The sequence below is a fragment of the Vulpes vulpes genome, chromosome 12 (genome assembly GCF_048418805.1).
Source record: "Vulpes vulpes isolate BD-2025 chromosome 12, VulVul3, whole genome shotgun sequence".
Taxonomy (NCBI): Eukaryota; Metazoa; Chordata; class Mammalia; order Carnivora; family Canidae; genus Vulpes; species Vulpes vulpes.
In genome coordinates, this window is record NC_132791.1 from 149908268 (window position 1) to 149933851 (window position 25584).

The 25584-nt window shown below is 38.4% G+C and overlaps 1 protein-coding gene across 12 annotated transcripts in view; it reads right to left on the reverse strand.

The window, feature by feature from the left end:
* The window catches only part of NFIA (nuclear factor I A), a 576588-nt gene that overhangs the window by 39654 nt on the left and 511350 nt on the right, over positions 1–25584 (reverse strand). For 8 of the 12 annotated variants that reach the window (XM_072730768.1, XM_072730766.1, XM_026006974.2 and 5 more), the window contains 2 exons: positions 20259–20437; positions 17811–17976 (listed from right to left, as the gene is read on the reverse strand). In XM_072730768.1, coding sequence (XP_072586869.1) covers positions 17811–17976; positions 20259–20437 — 345 coding nt within the window. The remainder of the gene's footprint in view (positions 1–17810; positions 17977–20258; positions 20438–25584) is intronic. The other 4 variants (XM_072730767.1, XM_026006973.2, XM_072730771.1 and 1 more) reach the window with 1 other exon arrangement.

Sequence of the window (25584 nt, forward strand, 5' to 3'; positions counted from 1 at the left end):
AGCATGTCTGGAGATAAAATTTCTACCAACTGGCCCAAGTCCTGTTGGTCATCTCTGGTAAGAGCTAAATCATCCACAAGGATCTGTGATGGGCACATGGTGGGGCTGTGTTAAAGCAGCATGGAACAGGGCATCAACATGAGGATCCTCTGATGTCTATTAATAAGAAAGTTTTGTTGGAGTGTTTGTTTTAGAAGGATCTGTCCAGTCATAGTTTTATTAAAAAAAACAATGTATATATAAATGTTTATGTAAAAACATGTATGATATGTTATACCATCTAGCTGTGTGAATCCCAGCCCCTCCTATGTTAGACTAAAATGAACAGATTTTAGAAATAGCTCTGCATCAAGCCATTCTGTATGTGCCTCTCACTCACTGGTATTGGAGAAACTGAAGTTTTTAAAAGTTCAGTGAAATATTCTTTATTAATTGCTCTATTCGGCTTATTGCTTTGCTTTGATAGGATTTAAGAAGTCTCCATAGAGAGTTATGTATTCAAAATGATGGACTATAATTACGTGGTAGTGAATTTACCTGCTTCTAGAGCACAAAGAGGATGTGGGAGAGAGAAGGAGGAAGCTAGTATAACCTGTCAAACCTCTCAGTGGTTAGGGGGGAAAAAGTGTTCTTTTACACGTGAATAGGTAGGTAGGTAGAGAAGGAACCAAAAAAGGCCTGAAGAGTATATGCTAAGGTACTAAGACTAAGTGATTGATGACAGATGCTGAAATATGAGTCCTAGTGGAACTGTGTCCTCGGGCTGCACTGGTCAGCACAGACACATAGCAGGATTTCCTATGATGCTTTTATCATACTGGTGACATCAGAAACAAGCATGCTGAGTGATCCTCAGAACCATGGCAGGTTTTTTTTTTTTTTTTGCTTCTCTTTTTCTGTGAAGATAGTTCTCCATGGATCATACCAAGTTTACTAAGTCTGAAAAGGTTGGTATTACATTCTACTCTCCATTGTTTGCCAGACCTAAATTTTGCCATTTGAAAGGTGTAGCATACAAATGATTTAGCCATTCAAAACTGCTATAAGACTAACAACCGGATATTTTTCCTTCCTTCAGGCACGAGACAAACTTTGCATTCTTGATTTCAAAATATCCCAGAAGGCCTTTCATGCTTTCATAGGCTCCTAAAACTGCTTCAACGTTTAGTCTGGTTTTTAAAATGAGAGCAACAGTAAGAGAGGTGGTAGTGTGTTAGCATTGAAGAAGAAGAAGAAGAAGAAGAAGAAGAAGAAGAAGAAGAAGAAGAAGAAGAGGAGGCGGCGGCGGAGGAGGAGGAGGAAGAGGAGGAGGAGGAGGAGGAAAAGGAAGAAGAAGGAGAAGAAGGAGGAGGAGGAGGAGAAGAAGAAGAAGAAATAATAATTCATTTTACAACTACAAAAACTTGGGAATCTCTGAGTACTCAAGTTATCAAATGGAAGAAATGGTGCCTAGGGAAATTTATTCTATAGAAATGTAGCTTCTGGGAAAATTCAAGGACACAGGGAGAACAAGGGAAGGAAGAAAGTAAGTCTGACTCATCTTCCATTATTGTAGTTGCAATAGGCAGAGTGTTCACCTGTAACAGGATGTAGTTCCAGAAATGATGTGACATTAGCTAAATTTGATTTTCCCAAAGAAAAAGTGGAATAAGGGAGTTATACTGCTGAACAAAAACCTCAGTTGCAACTTTTTATTAAAACAACTACATATACCATAGCGAATCAATTATACATGCACAGTTAAGAGCTTTCAACATGAATATTAAACCAAGTAAAGGGGGCAATGTGGTAATTAATTATATACAACTGTATTTATTATGCTATTATATCACATTCGTATCTTTCTCAATTATAATTCTGGTGTTATTTATAGCAGCAAAAATAAAATGCCACAGGAAAAGCTTCAGGAAATCATGAAATCAGAAAATAATTTTTGGGAAAAATTATTATAGGCATTTGTTTGAAGATTCAGGAGGGAAGATTCAGTGGCATTTGATGATTTTCTAATAAAGTCAACAGGGAAATCAATTTACTTACATAATCTCATTGTAAAAGTCCTCATGGTAAGCATGACTATTAGAAATCAAATTATTGATTATTTGGTTGCTTCTGAAGCAGAAGCTTTTTTTTTTTTTTAAAGCAGCCATCTTACCTACATGAGCGATATCATCGTCAACTATTTGCCGAATGCCATGGATGAACATTCCTATTAGAAGCTTCCACTATTTTATTTATACTAACCTGATCATATTTTTCCTCTTTCTACTTTTATGTCTTCCCATTATCCTATGGTCTTAGTTTGGCCTTAGCTATAGTGATAAGTATGAAAATCCCAGGTCAGAATTTGATCGCATATCCAGAAAATCCCATTCTTTTGTGTTACCCGCTTACCATATGCGTTGCTAATTAAAAAATCCTTCACGTAGGCCTTGCAAGTCCTATCTCAGTATGACCAGTTGGGAGGATGGCTCAAGAAGAGTTCTTTCTTTATAAGCAATACTTTTACAGGGCCTCTGAGGATGCAGGAATCCATCTCTATTGGAGGCTGTGGGGTGGGCATAGGGAGTGGGCAGGTAGAGTGCCTGAGATCATCCATTAAAGCTGCTCTTTTTTTTTTCAGTTTTTTTTTTTTTTAAGCTGCTCTTTACCACTGTGCAGCAGGTGTTCCCCAGGAGAACTCAGTCTTTTTGTCTTCAGAAATGTGTGTAACTGGGGCACCTGGGTGGCTCGGTGGTTGAGCGTCTGCCTTTGGTTCAGGTCATGATCCCAGGGTCCTGGAGTCAAGTCCCACATCCGGCTCCCCACAGGGAGCCCGCTTCTCCCTCTGCCTATGTCTCTGCCTCTCTCTCTGTGTCTCTCATGAATAAATATATTAAAAAAAATAAAAAAGAAATGCATGTAACTGACCGAGTGCAAGCCAAACAGAAGTCCTACTTTTGTTGTTCCCAAGGTGTCAGGTTCTGTTTTGTTTCTTTTTCTCAATAAGAAGGAATAAAGGATGTGTCTGGATAAAGGAATCATGGTATTTCCCCAAAAATCCACTTTGAGTCTGTAATAGCCTTCACCTATAAATCAAATCTGACCATGGTGTTAACAAGGCAGTCACACTGTTTTGAACAGAGATGCTTGGAGTGTTCCTTGTTTTTGGAAAAAGTTATGACTGAAGAAAAAGACGTTAAGATATTAAAATACTTGTACCATTGTCAGGTGGTTTTTCTTTATGTTGAAAACGCTAGCATTAAAATCACCTAAATCTGACAAACTAGAAAATGAAAAGTAGGCAGACAGACTCAAGGTCTAGTTCACATTTAGCAACCACTAAAATATATGTAATCACTGAAAGGGAGCAAAGGGAGAAAATTTAGACAGACGTTTCTGTGGGGGAAGAGTGTGAAGGGAGAGCTGCCTTTCGGATGAAGCCCCTCCAGGACTCAGAGTGCTGGAGGCGAGGCTGAGAGCCGGTTCACAGACAGCAGAACAGCCTGCGCAGAGTGACAGCCAGCTTCTCTGCCCTGGTTCGGGGTCAGTGACACGGTAAGGCATCTTGGCAGAAAAGAAAATGTAAGCGACCTGGTGAGCTTTGAGGTTCTACATTTACTTCCACACACAGGAAGCAATGAAGTCCCCTGAACCCTGGCAACCTGGCCTCCAACCTCACAACGAGGTTAGAAGAGAGATTTGTGTTCTTTGTCAGACTCCAGATATAGGAAAAGAGTGAACATCCCCTTCTTCATTCCCTTGAACTTTGCCAGGTCTAACCTCGAGAGTGCATCAAAGAGAGGTGTTTCTGTATATTCAATAGATTCCTATTCATTCTCTCTCTCTCTTTCTCTCTCTCTCTCTCTCCCCCGCCGTCTGTCTGTCTCTGTCTCTCTGGCTGTCTCTCACGACCACTGGCTCTGTGCTGAGTACCAGGGGAGATTCAGTGGTGAGCAGCACACACTGCCATCCTAGAAATGCTAGCATCTACCTAATGGTGAGGGCTGTGTGTAGAAAAATGAAGATATGGGTGCTTTTAAAGGTGACATAAATAAGAATCTATGAGATGTTAAAGGACAGAAAAGTGACACCTGGCAGGAGGGTGGGAAAAGCAGCACAGGGGAAAAGAGGATGACAGGTTCCCCTGGATGCAGGGTCACAGAGGAAGCAGCAAGAGCAAAGGCCCGGAGGCAGGAAGCAGAGGCATTGATCATGGAGGGAAAGGGAAAAGACAGGAGATTGCAAATTATGTTTTGCTGTATTGCTCGGGAAGGTAAAATGTTAAGCATCAGAGACCTGAATGTTTAAAAATGGAGGGGAAAAAGTCTCGTGAAATTGCTTTTAAGAAGAAGAAATAATTTCTAAAATAAACAGAGATATCAAAAATTTCTATTCCAAATACTTCTAAGACAACTAGAGGTCCTCACATGCTAAACCACTCCCTTCATATCTCAAATAGCAATATGCATGTCACAAGTTCCCTCGTTTTCAGAAACTCAGACATAGTCACATGTGGGGATTTCCCCTCTAAAAAATACCTAGGCAAAAATTCAATTTCATTCAGAATAGACTTAACTGTGATTCTACCACCTGCACAGAAACATGCTAGTTATTGGACAGAAGTAATCAAAGCAAGTTCAGGAACGCAGACTTGAACAGATCCCTGTGTATTCAAGTTGCAATTTTATTAAATGTTTATCAGGGACACCTGACAGTGAAGGAAAAGTGCATGAGAAAGCATTCAGCTGTAAACTTGAAATAATGAGATGATTAAATACCTAAGTGAAATAGTTCTAGAATCTTTTCTTAACTGCACTATCATGTTATTTTTAAAAAAAACAAAAAACACCAAACGAAAAAGCCTCGTGAGATAACTTCCATTTCTAAAAAACAAAACAAAACAAAAAGCAGAAACTATCAGGAAATAGATTGGCTAATTTCTAAATGAAACCTTTACGGTGGTTGAACTCATTTAGGAACTTGAACAGCACTATTTTCTTCCAAGGTCACAAAGAAATCCTGGAGGATATTGGGGGTATTTTTCCTTTGAAGAAATCTATCGGTATCGACAAGTTTACAGGGCCTGGGTTAGTGTTATTAATATCATTATATAGCCAAGGAAACACAGACAGCCTTTCTTACACATGATCCAGTATTCAGAGGTTTAGAAATTCCCACATGACTGCATGGATATTGTAGTTGTCTTCCAGATGTTTGGAATCTAAAAGATAACCACACTGAATTTCCATTATTTTGATCACATCTGTGCAGTCGGTTACCTCATTCTATTATCTCTGTAAATCTTTTGTCTCTACAAACAAGTTACCAACAAAAAAAGACACAGCCCTCAGGGCATGAAATTAAAACCTACTTATTGCTAGTAAATTATTACAGAACAACATACCCATAAGCTTTCTTCCTGAAAAGCTAATGAATTCTAACTTTAATATATTAGCATTACTTAACATGTATGGTAGTAATTTGCATGACATGGCTAATGTGCCAGTAGTTCACAAAAATCTTGAGAAGAGGCAATTTAGCCAGATGGTTTTGCTCTGCTCGTATTTCTGTTTGTATTAAGGATCCTCACGGGGAGATACGGGCTCTAGCTACATCATGATTTGGGGTAAAAAAATGCAGAAAGAGAAGTATAAGACAATTCATGTGTGCGCACAGAGAGAACGGGATCAGAACAACTTGTAAACTGGAGACGCTCTGACCTTATGTTACCCAAATCTGTGTCATAAGCAGGCACTTTGGATTGTTTCCTGTAGGCAATCTATTTAAACTGCCTATAACATTGGTTTTCATAACAGCTGTAAAGGATAAGAACAGAGGCTTATTTCAGTTCATTTACATTTATTTCTCATGGCTAATCCAAATTCTATAACTGTCATTTATTTTTAGGTAAATTGTTGTGTGTTGTACAATTGATAGAACACATCTATTGATCAGAAGCAACAATGTATGTGAGTAGGCACAGGTGAAATTATATTAAATAGCCACAAGGAATAAACCCTGGATTCAGCTGGGGTTTACTAAAAAAAGAAACTTAAATCAATATATCGGATTGCTCCCTTTTGAAAGGCTTCTGTGGCCTCTCAAAAGGCAGTGTAACTCTGGAAGCCTACTTCTGGGAATTTATCCTCAACAAATACTTAAAGGTACAGATAAAGATTTATGCTCTAAGATGTTCATTACAGAATTATTTATAAAGAGGAACAAACCAGAGCCACCTCATAAGCTAATGCTTCATTTATATGTTGAAATGTTTTGCAGTCTTTAAACACATTTTAAAATAATCATGACATCATGACATGTTGATAGTATGTAATAAAATGAATAAAATCAGTTTAAAAACTGTATATATATATATACACATAGACAAATGCACACACATATCATGATCAATTATGTTTAAAATATACATAGAAAATGATTGGGAAATAGGCACATAAAATGATTACCTCTGAAGAATGGGATTATAAATGATTTTTAAATAACTTCCAGTAATTTTTAATCTTAAATAAACATGGACAGAACCTGAAAACCCCAAATAATACTTTCATTTTTACAGCCATGCAAGGTGACCAGTAGAATTTCAGAATGAAATTTCAGAATGAATTTCAGAACCAGGAAATCCTGGATTGAATCCATTCAGAACTCTTACTTGAAATGTGGTCTTGGGAAGTCTTGGGAAGCCAATTAACCTTTCTGAGCTTCTATATATAAAGAGTCCAGTATAATAAATATAATTTACTCCAATATGCATAGGCCTTTAAGGCTTCATCCCTCTGTACATGTCTAATGGGTAACACTCTCAACAGGAGCAGTCCAGAAAGTAATCCCTAAGAGAAGCTTAGCCAACAAGATGGGAAATCCCCAAAATTCCACTATATATTATATTAAAACAATTGAAGAAAAATGCCAAATCATCCAATCAGGGACTGTTGATTCCAATATCTGATAAGGGTATTATACTCTAAGACATCTGCTTTCAAACTCTTAAAAAAATAAAACTCAAACCTCTCAAGGGTTAATGTTGTGGTCAAACTCATAAGTAATGTGTAAATTGGCACAATTTGGTAAAGTATCTCATTATGAATATTCACACTGTTGATACTAGTAATTCCAATTCTAGGAATCTATCCTGATAAAATTATTAAGCTGGGGACAAAATGTTTTTTCGAATAATTGCTGGAATGTATTTCATAGATTGGGGCAAAAGTTAATGTCCCATAGTAGAGGAATAGATACAAATAGATACAAATAAATACAGAAAATTTCCTATTTTTTATGAAATAAGAAAAGGGGTAAAATACTAATTAAGAAAATAGCATACAAAATATTATATTTACCATGGTCATAATCATCTTATATGTGTATGTATACACACAAATACATCAACATGCATTAAGGGAAAAAAATGGACCAACATGTTCATAGTAATTGACTATAGGAGAATTTAATTTAATTTTTTTTTATCCTTCACATTTTCCAAGTTTCTTACATTGCAATATATTACTTTGGTGAAGAAAATCTTAAAACTCACTTGTTAGTTCTGTCATCTGAAAAAGTAACAAACTGAGGCAAAAACAAGACTTGAATGGGTTATGAAAACCTAAAAGAACTGAATCACCCATTGCCCGTTCTCTTTTGTCACTCCTTTACAATGACCATCTCTTACTTTGCTCTTGTTACTCTACTTTTTTTCCAATTCAATGTATGCAAATATATGTTATTCTTGGAATATGTAAAAGTTCTTTATGGAGTTTCTTAGGATTTTCGGAGGACAGGTATACATACAATATTATATCTCTAAACATGGGATATGTCCCGGTAGAGTACAAAACCCAGGGCTTTGAAGCCTGACTCAGTTTCAGTGTTTTATTTTTTAAAAGAGTGCTAACAACAATTTTCTTTTTCCTTTGCAAATTTAAATGTGACAAAATTGGATTGTACAGAGAGCAATAATACTCTCCAAAGGGCATTTATGAAAAATTATGATTTAAGATTGTATATGGGGCAGCCCGGGTGGCTCAGCGGTTTAGCGCCGCCTTCAGGCCAGGGCCTGATCCTGGAGACCCAGGATCGAGTCCCACGTCAGGCTCCCTGCATGGAGCCTGCTTCTCCCTCTGCCTGTATGTCTGCCTCTCTCTCTCTCTCTCTCTCTGTCTGTCTCTCATGAATAAATAAATAAAATCTTAAAAAAAAAAGATTGTATATGTACATTTGTATTTAAATAGGTTCCTAAAGCAGAAATTGTGACCAAATATTGGCTGTGCAGAATGAGAATGCTAACCTTACACTAAGCTCCATGCTATCTGTGAGGGAAAAAGAATATTATTCTTTACCAGAAAGAACACACATTTTCTGTTATCTTATCCAAAGTTCAGGTTAGTATAGCTAAAAGCCTGATGTATAAAAATTTCCAAGGGTTTTATGTCCCCACCCTGAGTAAGTTTTGGTCACTATAGTGATTAAGGTATAAAGAAGAATTTTTAAATCATTAGACAAATATTTTTGAAAATAGAGAAATAATTGTATTTGCTATAAAAGGGGGGTTTAAGACTCAGTAATATCTTTCATTCTCACTGGATAAGGTACCAAAGAGCTATCCTATGAAAAACCAGTTTCTGTCTTTCAACACACAAGTGAATGTGTATATACATCCCCTCACTGTAAGTGTGTATTCTATACACATTTCTTAGCATTCTTGTTTGCTGATTTAACATAACTCATATAGATTTGGCTGTTTATTTTAAAGCGTTAGGTTATTACTAATCTTTTATTATAATCAGTGATGCAATGAATACTTGATATATGTGTTTTCATGTCCAACTCTATCACTTACATTTAAAATTTAGATAAAGATATATGTATTTTTATATAGATGAAAAATAAAACTGTCTTCTGAAGAGGTTGAACCAATTTACAGTCCTCAATGCAGAAGATTGCCTGTCTTTCCACACACTTTCCTAGCCTGTGTAACATACTTTTTGATCTTTGCTGCTCTGACAGATAAAAATAACACCCAAGTCTTAATTTGTATTGTTTTTATGTTACATGAATGAGACATCTTTCAATTGTTCTCTATTTCTCTATGTTTATACCCTTTTTTGGTCTTTTTATTGGACTGTTGGCCTTTATATATTAGATAATTTAACCCTTTGTAACATGTGTAGCAAATATTTTTCCCACTTTCATTTTTGTCTTTTTGATTTTGTTTATGGTGAGTTTTTTTCCATACATAAGTTTTTTATATTCTTAGAGTAGAATTTGTTGGTCTTTCCTTTCATGGATTCTGTGTTTGTATATGTGTGTTATTTAGAAAGGCCTTCTTCACTCCATTATTATTTAAAAAATTGTCCTATATTTTCATGTGGTATTTAAAGCTTAATCTTTGTATGATTGTTGTTGTTATTTTTCTTTTTCCCTCCAGGTGGAATTTATTTTGGTTTAAGGAATCTTCTTTTTTTTTTTTTTTTTTCAGGACAGTTGCTCAGTTGTCCCAACAGACTTCACTGAATAATCCCTCCCCCTCCTCTAATACAAAATGCCACTACTGTCACATATTAAAATATTGCAGGTATGTAGGTCTCTTTCTAATTCAGAAGAATATCAAACATTGGAATATAATGGAGATAGCAGCAGAGCTGGTAGAGAAATTGAAACCAATGTGGAATAACAAAACAAGAAAATATGATAGCAATGTGGGAATAGATCAACATAAAATGAGTTTCCTGGCACTAAGTGACATCAGACAGACACTAACTTAAGAGTAAGAATGAGAAGAGAGTTCTTTGGAATTGTTCTCCATCTTACCTGTGGAATTGGTTGCAAAGGAGGCAAACAACCACATGAGTCTCTTAACTACAGGGAAAAAACTTATGGTTGCTGGAGGGGAGGTTGGTGGGGGTATTGAGTAACCGGGAGATGGGCATTAATATGAGAGGGTATTTGATGTAATGTTCCATGTAAGTGGTGAATCACTAAATTCTACCCCTGAAACTAATACTACGCTGTATGTTAACTAAATTGAATTTAAATAAAAAATTTTTTAAAATCTTGGGGCACCTGGGTGGTTCAGCGGTTTGGTGCCTGCCTTAGGCCCAGGGCATAATCCTGGAGACCTGGGATTGAGTCCCACATGGGGCTCCCTGCATGGAGCCTGCTTCTGCCTCTGCCTGTGTCTCTGCCTCTCTGTCTCTCATGAATAAATAAAATCTTTTTAAAAAAAATCTATGATGTTATAAAAACTCTAAGAAGTGTACAGCAAAGAATGGACTTTATTGATTGTAATTTTAAAAGTGTAAAGAAAAAGAATAATGCAATAGTTCAGGCATTAGTAATGAAAAAGTGTTATGTGAAAGGAAGCCACTAACTTCTTTTCCCATTCTCTCTTGTGATTATCCACTAGTTCTTCTCTGAAAGAGGAAACACAGTACTTACATCATCTAAAAATTGTGAAAATGTAACATCATTCCCTGGCTTGCTCTAAATCCAATTATTGATTAGAAAAATGTGTTACACATTTTAAGGAAAAGTGTTGGTGAAAAGGACAGGTATCATTATTTGGATGATAACTTAGGAAATAATTCTTCAAAGCATTCAACAGTTCTTGGGAGTCTTGGAGAATAAAGGAAATCTGGCTTTCTCAACATTTCCTATTTTTTGTCTTTTTTTGCTGTTTTTGTTTTATGTCCCTCCAAATCTTATGTTCTCTTCCTTTCACTGACAAGGGTTACTCTGAGCAACAGAAACCAATTCATACTGAAGTATAGCTGACCAACTAACATCTTCCTTTATATTTTTTCCATAGGGTTTTCACAGCAAAAACATGAAGCTTTGGGCTAATGTGAAGATACCTGGAGGATGCTATGGCCAGTTATATGAATTGTAGGTTCAAGGTGGCTGGGTGTGAATCATGATGCCGCTACCCCTGGTTGAGAAACCTTGAGCAATTTATTTTATTAGGGTAGCAAGAATATTTAACTTCATAGGATTACTAGGAAAATTAAAACAATACATATACAAATAATTTTAAAGTGCCTGGCCCATGAGTAGAACTGGCCCAGTTCTTTGTTGTGCTGTTATTAATTTCCAATAAGCAGGTGGTTGTGGCTCCTCAGAATCAGAGATCATGTCATATTGCTCTGTAATTTGTAGGAGGTAGAAATGAGATAGTAGAAATAACATGGGAAAGCCTGCATTTGAGTCCCTACCAGGCTACTACAGGAGTATAATCTTGGGAAGGTCATCTGTACTTTCTAATCTCAGCTTCCTTGTCTATAAAATCCTGACCACCACACAGGACTCTTAGGAAGACAGAACAAGATAATGTATTTGTGTAAATAGTTCTGCCAACAGAAAAGCACTGCACATACGTTAATTATTATACTACAAAATTTCTATTCCGGTCATAGATTATTGTTATATTCTTGGTTAACAGGTTCATATTCATTCATAGAATGAATGTATGTAAGATTCATTGGAGATATAAAAATAAATAATAAAGGAAACTTGTTATTGCATGCTTCTACTTTAATAGAATTCTAGTTTGAAAAAAATCAAAAGTTCATAGCTAAGAAGGCATGGAGAAAAATGTTTATGAGTCTTTTATGCATTCCCAAATTGAGTTTTTGTGTTCCTAATTAATTAAAAAAAGAAAATATGCATGTTTTATCTTCCATCATAATCCAAAAGTGTTTTTTCTCTCCGTTATAATTCTAGGCTATGATGCCAATCTGCAATTTCTTTTCTGGAAAAGTCCATTTTTATAGTATGATCTTGGTACTAGCCTATTATTATAAGAATTGGGTGTTACAATACAATTAAGAAAAAGAATAGTGCGTTTTGAATCATCATACCACAAAACAGACCCAAATGTAATGAGGTATTTCTCCTATACTTCAGCTGTTGTCCTTAGGACTCTGAGGAATATCCACTCAGTGTATTACATGTTTGAAAAGGAGTCCCTACCCAATTAATGCATGATGCACGTGGAGAAACTCAGTAAACTGCAAAGAGCTTTCATAGGTAGGATGCTATTATAATTAGTATCATTGGTAAAATACCTAATGGGCATGTCAAACATAATTTGGTCAAACCAGACTCTGGTCCCCGCCCCTCGCCCAGAATGGCTCTTCCTGCAGTTTTTCCATCTCAGTTCATGGTAACTCCATCCTTCCAGTTGCCTAGTTCAAAGATCTAGGAGTCATTGTTGATTTCTCTCTCTCTCTCTCTGTTTCTTAACCCATATCTAATGCATCAGCAAATCCTGTCAGCTCTACCCTTCAAAGAATTCTCACCACCCACACTGCCCCATGTTGGTGCCTGGATTCCTATACCAGTGTGCCACTCCCCATCTTGTTTTAGTCTTTGCTACTGGACTTTCTGGTCCTTAACTTACTAATTTACTTTTACTTTGATTATTGTTTGTCCACAGGGAAGGGGATTGTTTTGTGCACTTTTGCCTCCCTTGTGTCTAAAATAGTAGCTGGCATGTAGAAGACACTCATTATATTTATTGATTAAAAAAAAAAAAAAAAACAGCCTCTTAACTGGTCTCCCTGCTTTAATTCTTGCCCCTGGCAATCTATTTTCAACAAAGCCTTCTAAGTGTTTCTGCTAAAAACTAGGAAGTTATCACTTCTCTGCTCCCCCTGTCACTCAGAGTAAAGGCCCAAGTCCTTACAATGGTCTATGAGAGCCTACTCCCAACTCCCAGCTCCCAGCCTGCATCCACCTACCTCTGACCTCACCTCCTCCTACTTTAGCCTACTCATTCTGTTCTCACTACCCTGGCCAGGTGTACGGGCTGTTCCTTCTGCTTGGAAAGCTCTTCCCCTACAGTCTCATGGCTTACCTTCTCACTTCTGTGAGGTCTTTATTCAAATTTCCTCTTCTCAGACAGGCCTTCTCTGGCCACCCTATGGACAGTCATACCCCCACCTCCACCACTCCCGACCCCTACATTACGCTTACATATAACCAGCTTATGTCATCCCTACCTTTTATACTATTTTGTTGACTTTCTTCTCTCTCTACAATGTGAGCTCCACAAGATCAGGGAATCTGTAAAATCTCTTTCATTTCCTGCTGAATCCTAGTAACTAGAACATGACTTGGCAGGTAGCTAGCTGATGGTCAATTACTATTTATTGAATGAACAGGTGATATTCTCTCAGCAGGTATCTAAACCTACAACGGTAGGTAGGTAGTCAGCAGAACAGAGAACATTCGTTATGAATCACCCTTATAGGTCATCTCTAGTTATCATGGTTTCCTAAGGAGAACTGGCAGAGTAGTTTATCAATCTTTTTCCAAATAAATCAATAATATAAAAGTTCTCCTTGAGAGAGAGAACTTTTAACTTCACTCCTACTCCCCTGTTGTTGTTTTAGGGCACTAGTAAGGATTTTTCCCATTAAAATGTATTTATTTCAGAGGCACATTTTCCCCCAAATCTGCCTTACCCATGTTTTTCTGGCCACAGTTGCAAAGTTGAGTATTTGGTGCCAGAGGCAACTGATTAGGTTAAAAATACATACTCTGCTTTAGGCTGGCATCCATTTGTATTTCATTATAAGATGATATTAAAAATTATGCCTTGGACTCTTAACTGTCTACAGCATAGCGCATCTGTCACCCCAGTTTGTCCTGACAGTCTGCCTAAGAGAGTGGGTAGAGCAGTCAGTGATACTCCCAATAGCAGATAAGGGAATTTCTGGCCCAGAAAAGTTGGTAATATAGGAGACCTTTGGCATGATTTCCTACTTTTATTTTATAAATCTCATTTTATTACAAGTCATCTCAAACCCCAAATAGGAATGGCTGTCCTAGGTTATGCAATTAGTGTTTTTGAAAAAGCCTCAATTTTGGACATACTATTGGGATGCTGAACATCTGTACTTAATACCCTGTCATGATGTTTCTTCTTGCTAAAGCTGAGCTCTAATAAACTGGCAAAGATAAACAGGATCCAACCACCCTGTGGTTTTAATTTCTAGGAAAGCACATAGCTTATGAAACTATATTTTTTGTCCTAAATTTTTATTCAGTGGTAATCTAATTTTAGACATCCCTTCCCCCCTACCAGGGTGGTTTCTTCTTTCTCAGATTTAAAACACCTGAATATTATCCCTACTAAAATAGCATAGAAGTCACCCTCTTCAAAATGATCTTTAGCTGAGACCCTGTGCCTGGACCAAACTCCCTCCCAAATGCTCTTATAGAACTCATGCCTTTGTCCTAGTGTTGTCTCTTGTGAACTACCCATTTACCAGCTGTCTCTTTCCACGGATCCCACATTTCTGTAGAGCAGGGATTAATCATATCTATATCCCAAGTGGCTAACAGTCCATGCTCACTATATGAAGGCTGAATAAGCAAATGGAAGAAGGTAGTCATCAAGATGAATGGTAAGAGAGGGGCAGGCGATTTCACTCTGATATTGGTTCCCTTCCATATCCTCTTGGTCCCCCACTCCCACCCCATGCTCACTTTCTATTCTCTAGACTGTACAGTTTGGAAGTAGAAACCAAAGGTGACTTGTCGTGCTCTTTTCTCTTAGGAAGACAGGTGCTGGCAGGCAACATGCAGCCATCTGAGCCTCCATGCTATCGGCTCTAAACAGGAGGGCAGACCTCACCTGGGAAGGCCTGTGGTAGTTCAGCACTGCCCGTTGACTGGAGATTTGTCTGTGTAATTCAGGAGTTCAGCATTAGGCAGCATATTTGCCTATAGTCATAAACTCAACTCTCTGATAGTAAAGTGATAATCTGGTCTTCAAATCTGATTTTTGCTTGTATTTTATTTAGCAATTGGTTCAGAAATCAGGGCATGGAAGAGGAATTTGTGTGTGTGTGTGTGGGGGGGGAGTGGAGCTGGAGTTGTTAAATTTCTTTCCAGTATGGACCAGTGGGTTTTGAGATTTTTAAATTGAAATATTCCTCCTATGCTATAAATTATAGGTCCCCCAGTCTGTCACTGTCTTTTCAATAGAAGAGAGGATGGTAAGGTGAGATACTGCTCTGAAACAGCACATTTTTGAGAATTCAGCAAACCCCAAAAAGCCTAGAAACAAGAGATAGACTTTATGATGATAAAAGCCTTTCTATGCCACCAACAGAACATTTTGTTTTGCCCAAATTCTTAAAATCATATGGAGCGGCTGGGACATCTGGGTGGCTCAGGTCACGATCCCAGGGTCCTGGGAAGGAGTCCTAAGCCCAGTTCCCCGCTCAGCAGGGAATCTGCTTCTCCCTCTGCCCCTCTCCACTGCTTGTGCTAGCTTGCATGCTCTCTTCTCTTAAATAAAGTAAAATCTTTTTTTTTAAAAAAGTAAATACCAAATTACCTGTATCAAACTTTTGGCCCTCTCTCTCCCAATATCACTCCTTTCCCCAAATCTTCAAACCCTGTTCTAATGGACATGCAACCACATGCATTGGATCTGCCAGGACCCCCTCCACACTTCTTCCCATCATGTTGAAGGAATGCTTGGGTCTGGCCACGATGGAATGACAGATACCTTTTCATACAAGGCATCTGATTTTATCCATGGTATGGAATCCAGAAGTATAGACCCAAAGACATCAACCTGATTCAGGGGCTGGATAGTTTTACATGTTCCACAGAACTATTTTGTCATTACCCAAGCCTGGGGACTCTGCTAGGTCAGAGTTTTGGCAGGTAATAAAATATCCCAATTTATTTGGTGGTGGTACCTATTCTGGCTGATTTGACACAACCCTGACAGGCAGGTATCATCACCCACATTCTATACATGAGGAAACTGACTTGAAGATAAACACAGCTAGTAATGGGAAAGGTGGGGGGATTTGGGTCCTTATCTTTTAGTTTTCCATAACTGCACAAGGTATACCTATTCTTCCCCAGTGCCTCGGAGGGGCCCCATCCCCATTACTGGAAAATGCACTATGAATGCAGGAGATGCTGATGGTGGAGGGGAGGATGTGTTTAAATGGAATAGGTAGAGTATTACCACATGGCTTTTAAAGAACTGTGTCATTGTCCTGAACAGATAGGGAGAAGATGAGCAGAAAAGTGTACCTGGAGGCATGTACAGGGTGCAATAATTATATGGCTACCAATCTGTAGGTCAATATGTGAACAGGTTTCAATAGAGTTTGGGGATGGTGATTTCTCTACTGGTTTGAAGACATTACATTAATACACAATAAGCAGGACACTTCTATGAGCCTCTGCTTCTCAAAAGCTTCTTTTCCAAGCTGAGCTTCCAAATTCGAAGACTAAGCCTCGTTTGTTTGCTGTGTCACTGGACACTTGGGGTTTTCTCCTTTGTTGAAAAGTGTTGACCCATCTCTTATCAAGAGAAGTAGGTCCCCACAAAATTGCCCCTCAATCTTTTTGTTGTAGTACCAGAATCCAAGCACAATGCCACTTACTTCCACGTGTGTTACCAAAATGAATAAATACTAGATAACCCAAAGTTCATTCTCAAAGACATGCCCACAAGGAACTTCAGACCTTTTGGATTTAGTGTCCCAAGAATTAATTTAGTGTCCCCAGTCCAACAAACACAGTATCAATAGAGGCTTATTTTTCCTCTTTGGCCCTTTCCCTCCTGCACCCAATACAATTATGTCCCCTAACCTGAAAGTAAGGAACCTAACAGGCCTAGAATCATCCTTTATTATAGTCACTGAAATGACTGTCCGACTCCAAAGCTCATGTCTACAAAATATCCCTCCTCACGCTCTCCTCCATTCAACTTCTGTGATTGCTGGTCAAATTCTTAATCTTAACACTTTTCCCCTAGTCTACTCTTATCTATTCCTCAGTAGATTCCTTGCCTTTAGTCTCACCTTTGTAGAACTCTTTGTAAACCTGTTTTCTTTAGGACTGCTGTCATAACTACTATCCTTTCCTACACTTTGACCCCTCAGTAAAGCTTTCGAGAGGTGCCCATCACACCCTTCTATCAAGGTTAGGTCCTCCCATCCAACCATCACCTCAGAGCTATGCCTCCAGCCATCACTCTTTTTGACATCGTTCCAGGTACTAACAAAAGTCAAATCTGTGTGTTCAGATTATTTCTATCCCCTCGTCATCTCTCAAATATTGGTAACAATTCCTCTAATTCAGCAAGTAATAATCCCTGTCATCTAAAAATGTTTGGAAATCCCATATTGTCTGATCACACGTTCCCTTACTATTCAGAGAGGAGCCAAGAGTTCATTCAATTACACGTTCTACCTCCTTCCCCTGCCACACCTGGCCATGCAACTACCATGGTTACCAGCTCTGATCTGCTGCTAGGTGAGTGTTACTCTTGTTGAGTGTTCAAGGTACACACCTTTGAACTGTTACTTTGACTTAACTTTGTTTCCCCTATTTGATGCATGAGGTTCACAGCCTTTATAGCTCATCAAGTGCATTTCTCTTGGACTGTAAGTTATAGAGGGCTCTCCAGAAGTAAAAGGAGCTTTTTGCTAATCAGAATTCATGCAAGTAGATGATGTTTGATGATCATGAGGAGAGCATTCAAAGCCATTCAAATAATATGAAAATTTAATAGTCATATCTTGATTTCAGTCTGGGGCATGTAGTTACGCCATTTTCTCCACCCAAACACTCAGTCATTTCCGCATCTGGTGTAGCTGATCATACCCAAGAGTGGTGTACATTGCAATCTGGTTTTGGCTCTGCAAATTCATGCTATAATCATCTCTGGGGATATGTGCCTATCACTAGAGCCTATGTAGTTAGGGACCAAACTTAAATGAGGATTCAAGTAAACAGAGCTTGATAAGTGACCGGCGCCTCATCTCAGCCATACTTACTTGGTGAGGTTGGGGAGGCTGCGCCTCCTTCTGTTGACGTGGTTGGAGGCTTTGTGTCTGGCACCGGCAGAGGTACAGGCCTGGCCATCGGGGGTGGCGGCGGTGGTGGCAACATCGGGGTGGGAAGGAATGGGTTGTGCACTTTGCCTTGGCTACTCCCATTGGGCTGTGAGCATAGGAGCAAAACAGAACATGCAGAAGGAAAAGAAGAGACAGATATCAACTATTAGCAGCTTCTGAAAACAAAAGACGTATTACTCACCACTTAGGTAAAATTACGAAGTATTTTAGTTGCTTGAATTCTTCCATAAAAGCAGATAGATAAAAAAAGTTGAGTTGTTCTTAAGGCATTCTACAGAAGTTTCGTCTTAGGCACACATACTCAATGTATTCTAAAATGATCTCTTGAATTACTTTGACCTTCTCCACATCTCGCTTCCATAAAATGGCCCACCAACTTTTGCTTGGAATGTTTCACTTCTGTATTAATTGCTACCTTCATCATCATTCTCATGATTATAATTTTCTTAATATATGTTTTACAAGTTGTAGGATTATTCCATATTGTCTACTTATACAGATATAATGAAGTTCCCCAAATATGCATTTGAAATTAAAAATAATATTTTATTTTCACTCCTCAAAGTTGATATTATATAACATTTAATAAATATGTTAAGGGAACATAAAAAATTTCTTTCACATATTGTATAACATCAGGCACAGAAACTTTAGAATCGAGCTGTCAAAATTCTGCTAGGGAAAAATATCACTTCTAATTTTGATTTAAATTATATAAGCATATGCCATAACAGTCATATTTATTTAGCTGCCTGATGTTAGAACAACCAAATAACCGCTCTTTGACAAAAGAAAGTTCCCCTCTGAAGAAAGCAATAAAATCTATTTTATTTTCAAGTTTTTCAAAACAGTCCCACGAAGAGACCTACCTTAAGCCCTACAAAATTTTTATCAAAATGCAAAACCGGGATTTTGACAGTTATATAGGATAATGTCAGGACTATTTTTAAAGAAGTTAGAAATTTAAAAGTCAGATGCTTGCTTCTGGTGATCACTTCAGATTTCTCATGGTCTCCCAGGTGGCTTTTCCGATGCCAGACTTCAGTGACACTGTACAACCGATAACCACAGCTGGTATTTAGGCTACAGTCCTGAATCAAAGTTCAGGTGAAGGAGAATCAGTTGTCCCAGGTTTAATAAGTGTAAGATTAATAATTCTGTAGGGGCAGCCTCAGCCAGCCCCTCATCCACATTCTCTTATATATTTAGTATTGTTTCCTCAAAGACTATCTCGTCTGACAATCAGAATGCTGTGCTTTCTTGCCAGCAAACCTGTCCGTGTGTTATTTCTGAGTGGGCTAAAGTCCATAAGTGAATGCTTTAGAATAAGCCAAGCAAATGAATACACAAGCAAAAAGAAAAAAGGCCCCATATTGATTTGTTGTCTAGACAGAAATGTATCTGCTAACACATCACCAGACATTAGTCAAAGCTGCCTGTTCTGTCTCAGATATGCACAATCAGGTATTTCTGCAAGGGTTGAGAAAATCAGTGACAGGGTGGTGTGATATAATATTCTAAATTAGGCAGTGATAATGACGGCTGATCTGTGGCTTCATGTGTAGCTATTGGGAGAAAAGGAAAATCACATTTGGCTTTATGGTGGTCATTATTTACTATTCATTATTATTATTAGTGGCTGTGGGATACAGCTATCCAACTGTAAACACTTAGTCCAACTTTGAAATAAAATTTGTGATTTTTAAAAATCACTTTTACATTTGGAATACTGTTTCAAGTTGCAATTATTTGGTTTATTAGAGAAAAAAATGAAAACATTCATTTGAAGCTGTTGAATACTGTTTAGCTTTATACAAAGATAAGTGGGAAAGATAACTACTTGCAGAAATAACAAACCATAATAAACTGTACTTCTAGCATCTTGAGTTCAAGTACTGGTCAACTTGATCTAAAGTGTTAGAAGACTGTATTTTTAAAAAATATCAACTCCGTTGATCTGAAACATCTGTGCCCCCTCATCCCCCTACTTCTCCCTACCACCCCAAATCATTATTTAAAATTATTTGGTCTTTCTATTTTGTTAACTGCGTGAGCCCAAGGGTTAGTGTGCCTGAGGTGGAATTATCAGCCCACAGACCTTAGAAGGTTATACGGTTCACCCTTGAGATGATTTATATCCATAAACTTGACAGTTGCGAACTTAACACAAACACTTTTTAAACCCTGGCCAATCACTCTTAGAGCAAGTTAACTTTCCCACAATCTAGAATAAATATGACATTTGCCTGGAGTCCGTCAGCGCAACATTAGAGCACAATGTCACATGGTCAGAAGGTCTCCCCTTGTTATTTTTACATTCGGTTAATATTTCTAAAGAAATTGGAAAAAAAAAAGAGGTCTCCTTACATTGAGGAACCCCACCTGTCCAGCCTGCTGACCAGCATCAGGGCAGACAAGTTGGACAAACTCTTTCAGCGTCTCCTGAGGGTGATAGCGGATGGCTGGGTGAGAGAAGTAAGGCCCAGGCTGCTGGATAATGGGCGATGTTGGAAAATGAAGAGTCGACGGTGTTGCGTGAGGGCTTGCTGTAGGAAAAGAAAACGTGAGAGTCATGAAGGGAAAGGTCCGCTTTGCCACAGCATCAAGCCCGCTTCAACCTCCTTTTTCCTTTCTTTCCTGACCCAGCTCACAGCACTGCTTATGGCGCTGAATTTCACACTGGATAGGTCTGACAGATTTTCTTCCTTAAGGCTCTAAGACAAACATGGAGGTTAGATTAGGGTAGGGTTTCAGGCTGTCTTTCCATTTTCAGTGGACATGAGTTATAAAGGCATTAATAATCCTTGGTGAAGCTGAAGATTATTCATTACCTTAAGAGCCTTTTTAATGAAGCAAGCAATAAAAAATGTATTTGGTAGATTAGACCTGATTTAACTGACATTACATATGACAAATTCTAGTTTGCACATATGGATCCTCTTTCATGCTGAGCTAACCCATAGACAATAATTCATTGTTAAAGCTCTTATACCCCTTTCAAGGAAATTTCTAGGGACTAATACAGGATGAAATTTTTTTGAAGTATGTAGTAAATGATCACTTAATGAACCTGTGCAATTTGGATGCCTTACTTTACATGGACAGTTTACGTAGACTTTTTTTTTCTTTTTTGGCCATCTCAAACCGAAACTCAGAAATGCATAAATGTTAGAGCAGGGGACCCACAGCCTGAGTAGGCAGTGACTCCTGTTAAACTGTGGGCCCTCTGCCCATAAAAATTGATAAAAGAGCTCAGACAACTATTACTCCTTTTTATTTGAGCCCTGCTACATTTTATTTGTACAAGAAGATTACAGTAGATTAAAAAACTTATGTGAGACGCTTGATAATGTTTCTGCGAGAACATCTGCCCTTGAATTGGAAGGGTGATTGATAAAATCTGCTAGAGAAGAAGAGCAGGCATGGGAACGGTTGGAGATACTCAAACCAAGTAATGCCAAGGTAGCAGCTCTCACTTCTCAATGAAGGCCAGAGAAGCAGCTCCCAAATAAAAGCAGGTGAGAATATTTATTTTCCCTTACACTTTGCATTTTAAGTCTTCAAACTCAAGGAGTCCCTGCAAAGATCAAACAAAGGAATGCTCCAGTTTTAGACAGTAAAATTTCTAATCCCAAGAGTGACTCATAAAACTGTAGAGGTGACTAAGCAAGAGAGGCTGTGCTTTCTTCCACTACTATAGAAGCATGGCTGAGGACTGTAAAAATGATACATCCCCATTGATCACTGGCCATGGGTTCTTTGTTCCCTACTGGGCTATCTTTAGTATCGGGGTACTTTCTGACTAATAATTGAAATGGCTAGGATTTTGAGGTTCAGAACCGCATCTATAGTTTTTAAAGAGTGAAAATGGGGATGTGGAGTGGAAGCAATAGTCCACTCCATGTCTTATGGATGATCTGATGGGACCACCTCATTCATGCAGCCTGTAATCTATCCAATAAACACTGATGGGCTTCTACTGTGGGTGTGAGATACAATAGTGGGCCAACACAGACAAAATTTTATCTTCAATCATACAATTGAGGGCATCTTGAACACATCCAATGAAACCAGAATTGTTGTCATCTTCCGTCCTTTATACTTGCTCTTCTTTCAATCTTTCACATCTTAGAAAATAGCTTTTCCATCTATTTAAGTGTTCACTGTCATATCCTCAGAACACTGTCTGGTACTCAATAAATATTAGTCGAATGTACAGTGATCGATTGAATACAAGGGTGGTACAGAAATCGAGAACCATACAAATAGACTTAACACTTGCATTTTTTTCCACCTGGCAAAAAGCCAGAACTGGTCAAACTTAGGACTTCATATAATAAATGATAAATTATGGATCTGGGGATCCATAATTGTTTCTGAGTAAAAACCCACAAGATTAAGTTGTTAAATGGCTCTGGTCATCTCTTACTTTTGCACATGGGACTTTAAGAAACCAAAGGAGTTTTGTTCATCTAATACGGCATGGCTATCTTCGCTAGTAGCAAGAAAATTTGACCCCGCATCCTGCAGTTGACCAAATAGTTTGCAGTCAGGGATGGCGGGGCGGGGGCGGGGGGGAGACATTTCCCAAATATGGCTGGGGATGTACTGAGCATAACAAAATGATACAGTCAACCTTGGCAGCATGTCCAACACAAAGGTGGGAACTGCACTGCCAAAAGTCCCCAGGAAACCGACCTTAGTGATAAAGTGACAGTACTTCAGGTGCTCAGTGGAAAGTGATAAATGACGTTCGAGGACGCATTGTGGTGGCCCACAGAGAATGCTGCCCAAGGGAAAATATTCACTTGAGTAAAATGCCAGGCAGATAAAAGTTAAAGGAAGTGGACAGAGGGAATAACTCAACAGATCTTGGAATCCCTCCTTTGATTGTTGGTAACGAACATCCATCCTAGCCCTCTTTGTTACGGTTAATAGGTGAAAGAACATCATTAGTAATCTGAATTCAGAACTTTGTCGAGTTTATTATATTCTACTAAAACAATTCACTTTTTCCTTGTGGCACAGAGTTTAACACGAACTTAAGAACATGTGGTGCTCTATGAAACTAAGTGCAACGACTGACTTATAAGGACCAATTCTTAATTAATTAGCACCAGGGAATCATTTCGCCTGTAGTTTCAAATCAGGCAGTTGCTGAGTCTGCATTTCAAAAGGTCATCCTTCACAACCCTTACTTTGTTATGCTTTGGACTTTCTGGCGCAGCCATTAGTGAAAGTGGACATACAAATCATTTGAGGTCCTGAGCTTTCACTTCTTCAGAAGGAAATCAGTTGTGTTACAGACATTACACAGTCCTGTTAAATATCATTAAATACATGCTATGTCTTTAGGTAGAGCACTAGTATTACTCTTTCACCGGGTAAGACCCATGTTCTTCGGTTCTCTAAAGCTCAGACTTTGGCAACACGTAGATTTGCATTTTCTTCTTTCCTGTTTCTTGTCTTCTCTCTTTGACCTTGAGTTAGACATTTTTGGTGTGCCCAAGCTTTTGTCTGGGTAGTTTCAAATCATTTTACGAAGTGTTGTTGGGGTTAAATCAGTCTGTCGCTCAATCAGTAAAATTCATTAAATATACACTGAGATCTTCAGATCAGGGGTCCCACAGAAGAGAAACTACCATTTGGGAATTCCACCATTCTGAATCTGGCATGGTACTAATGCAATGCACAAAGAACGGTCTCAGTCCAAACTTTTGACAGAGAAAAACATCTCTTACGGATATGTGTGTGTGTGTGTGTGTGTGTAGTTGACACAATAAAAAATTATAGCACATTATGTAAATGCATATCTAGATCCTTTAAAATGTGCATTATTTACTTGAGAGTCAATAAAGGCTTTTCTCAAGTGGTTACAGTTTATTACAGTGTATCCATCTGTATCCATGTTGATGTTAATACAATTTTGTGTATTAAAAGGCACTACAAAATTGGCTGCTTCTGGGGTCTAATACTCTTAGTACCCTAGGCCAGGAGCAGCAAAGAGTGTCAGAAACACTCCGCTCTTGATGGTTCTCACTACCAGCTTAAATTTTAACCAGGGGCCAGACTTATTTAAAACAACTGCTGGGCTTTTCACAAACAATACAAATAAGAAGGAAGGAAATTTGATCAGGTTTCTTTGGCTAGAACGCACTGCCTACACATTCTGAACAAAGTAGCCACAATTCAAGAAACAGGGAGCCAGAATTTCCCAAAGGGTGTAGAGCTCAGTTATTTATTACAAAATGATCATATTACTGGATACTTAAAAAGAAGAAAGCAGGTCAGACAGGTTGGTTTACTTGTTTTTACTCTGCCCCTGCCTGGACTCTGCTTCTTTTTTTTTTTTTTTTATGATAGTCACACAGGGAGAGAGAGAGAGAGAGGCAGAGACACAGGCAGAGGGAGAAGCAGGCTCCATGCACCGGAAGCCCGATGTGGGATTCGATCCCGGGTCTCCAGGATCGCGCCCTGGGCCAAAGGCAGGCGCCAAACCGCTGCGCCACCCAGGGATCCCTGGACTCTGCTTCTTTTAAAAAGATTCTCTTGGTTTTAGTTTGAAAGAGAAAAAGCTAAAAATTCAACACTATATATATATATATACACACACACACATATATATGTATATATATTCATATATATTGTAAATATGTATTGTATATAATATATATTTTAAATATAAATATGTATTTATATTTATAAATATTTATATTTTATTTATATATTTATAAATATATATTTAACTTAAATGTATAAACTTAAATGCTTTCTTTTTTTATTTTAATTTTATTTATTTATTTATGATAGTCATACACACACACAGAGAGAGAGAGAGAGAGAGGCAGAGACATAGGCAGAGGAAGAAGCAGGCTCCATGCACCAGGAGCCCGACGTGGGATTCGATCCCAGGTCTCCAGGATCGCACCCTGGGCCAAAGGCAGGTGCTAAACTGCTGCGCCACCCAGGGATCCCCAAATGCTTTCTCTTTTAAAGCAGAATGAGGACTGGGGAAGGAGAAGGTCAAGGTCATGACTGTATTACTGTGTAGTTTGGGAGTCTTATTTGATCCAAGGGACTCTTGGTCTGAGTCCTCCATAGGGAAGAGGCCCTACTAACATATATTCTAGCTCAAAAAGGATGCTATCAAGGAGGCATAGCTAGATAGGTTTGGAAACTCGTTTCATTCTTTTATAAAGCTTGAGAAAGAAAAGAGAGAGGAAAGTAATCCTTCCTCACCATTTTTAGCAATTTTCCCCAAACTCAACCTCCAAGAATTCTAAGAACCTTCCCACATTTTTCCTCAAACCAAAATTTATGGGTTGAAATAGGTTCTTGTATTTAACCTGACATTGCCTTAATTGCTTTATTCCTCGTTCACAAACCATCACAGATTCTCACAGATTGGATAGAGACTTGGATTCTTTTCACCTTAGCGTTTCCTTTCTGGCAATCCTAGAGTCTCTTGTCTGGGAGGCTCCAAAGAAAAGCTGTCAAGAGAGCAGCGCAAACAATACGACCTAATCCCCTTTCAGGGGCAGAGTGCTCTTAACACAGAGAAACACACAGCCTTCTTCTCTCAAGGAGGAATGATCACTCCCAAGCCATGGCATTTATAAGACTTCATAGTCTTATTATTAATCAACACGAAGTCAGGGGCAACAGGTGAGAGTCCAAACCATTCCCGTGTTAG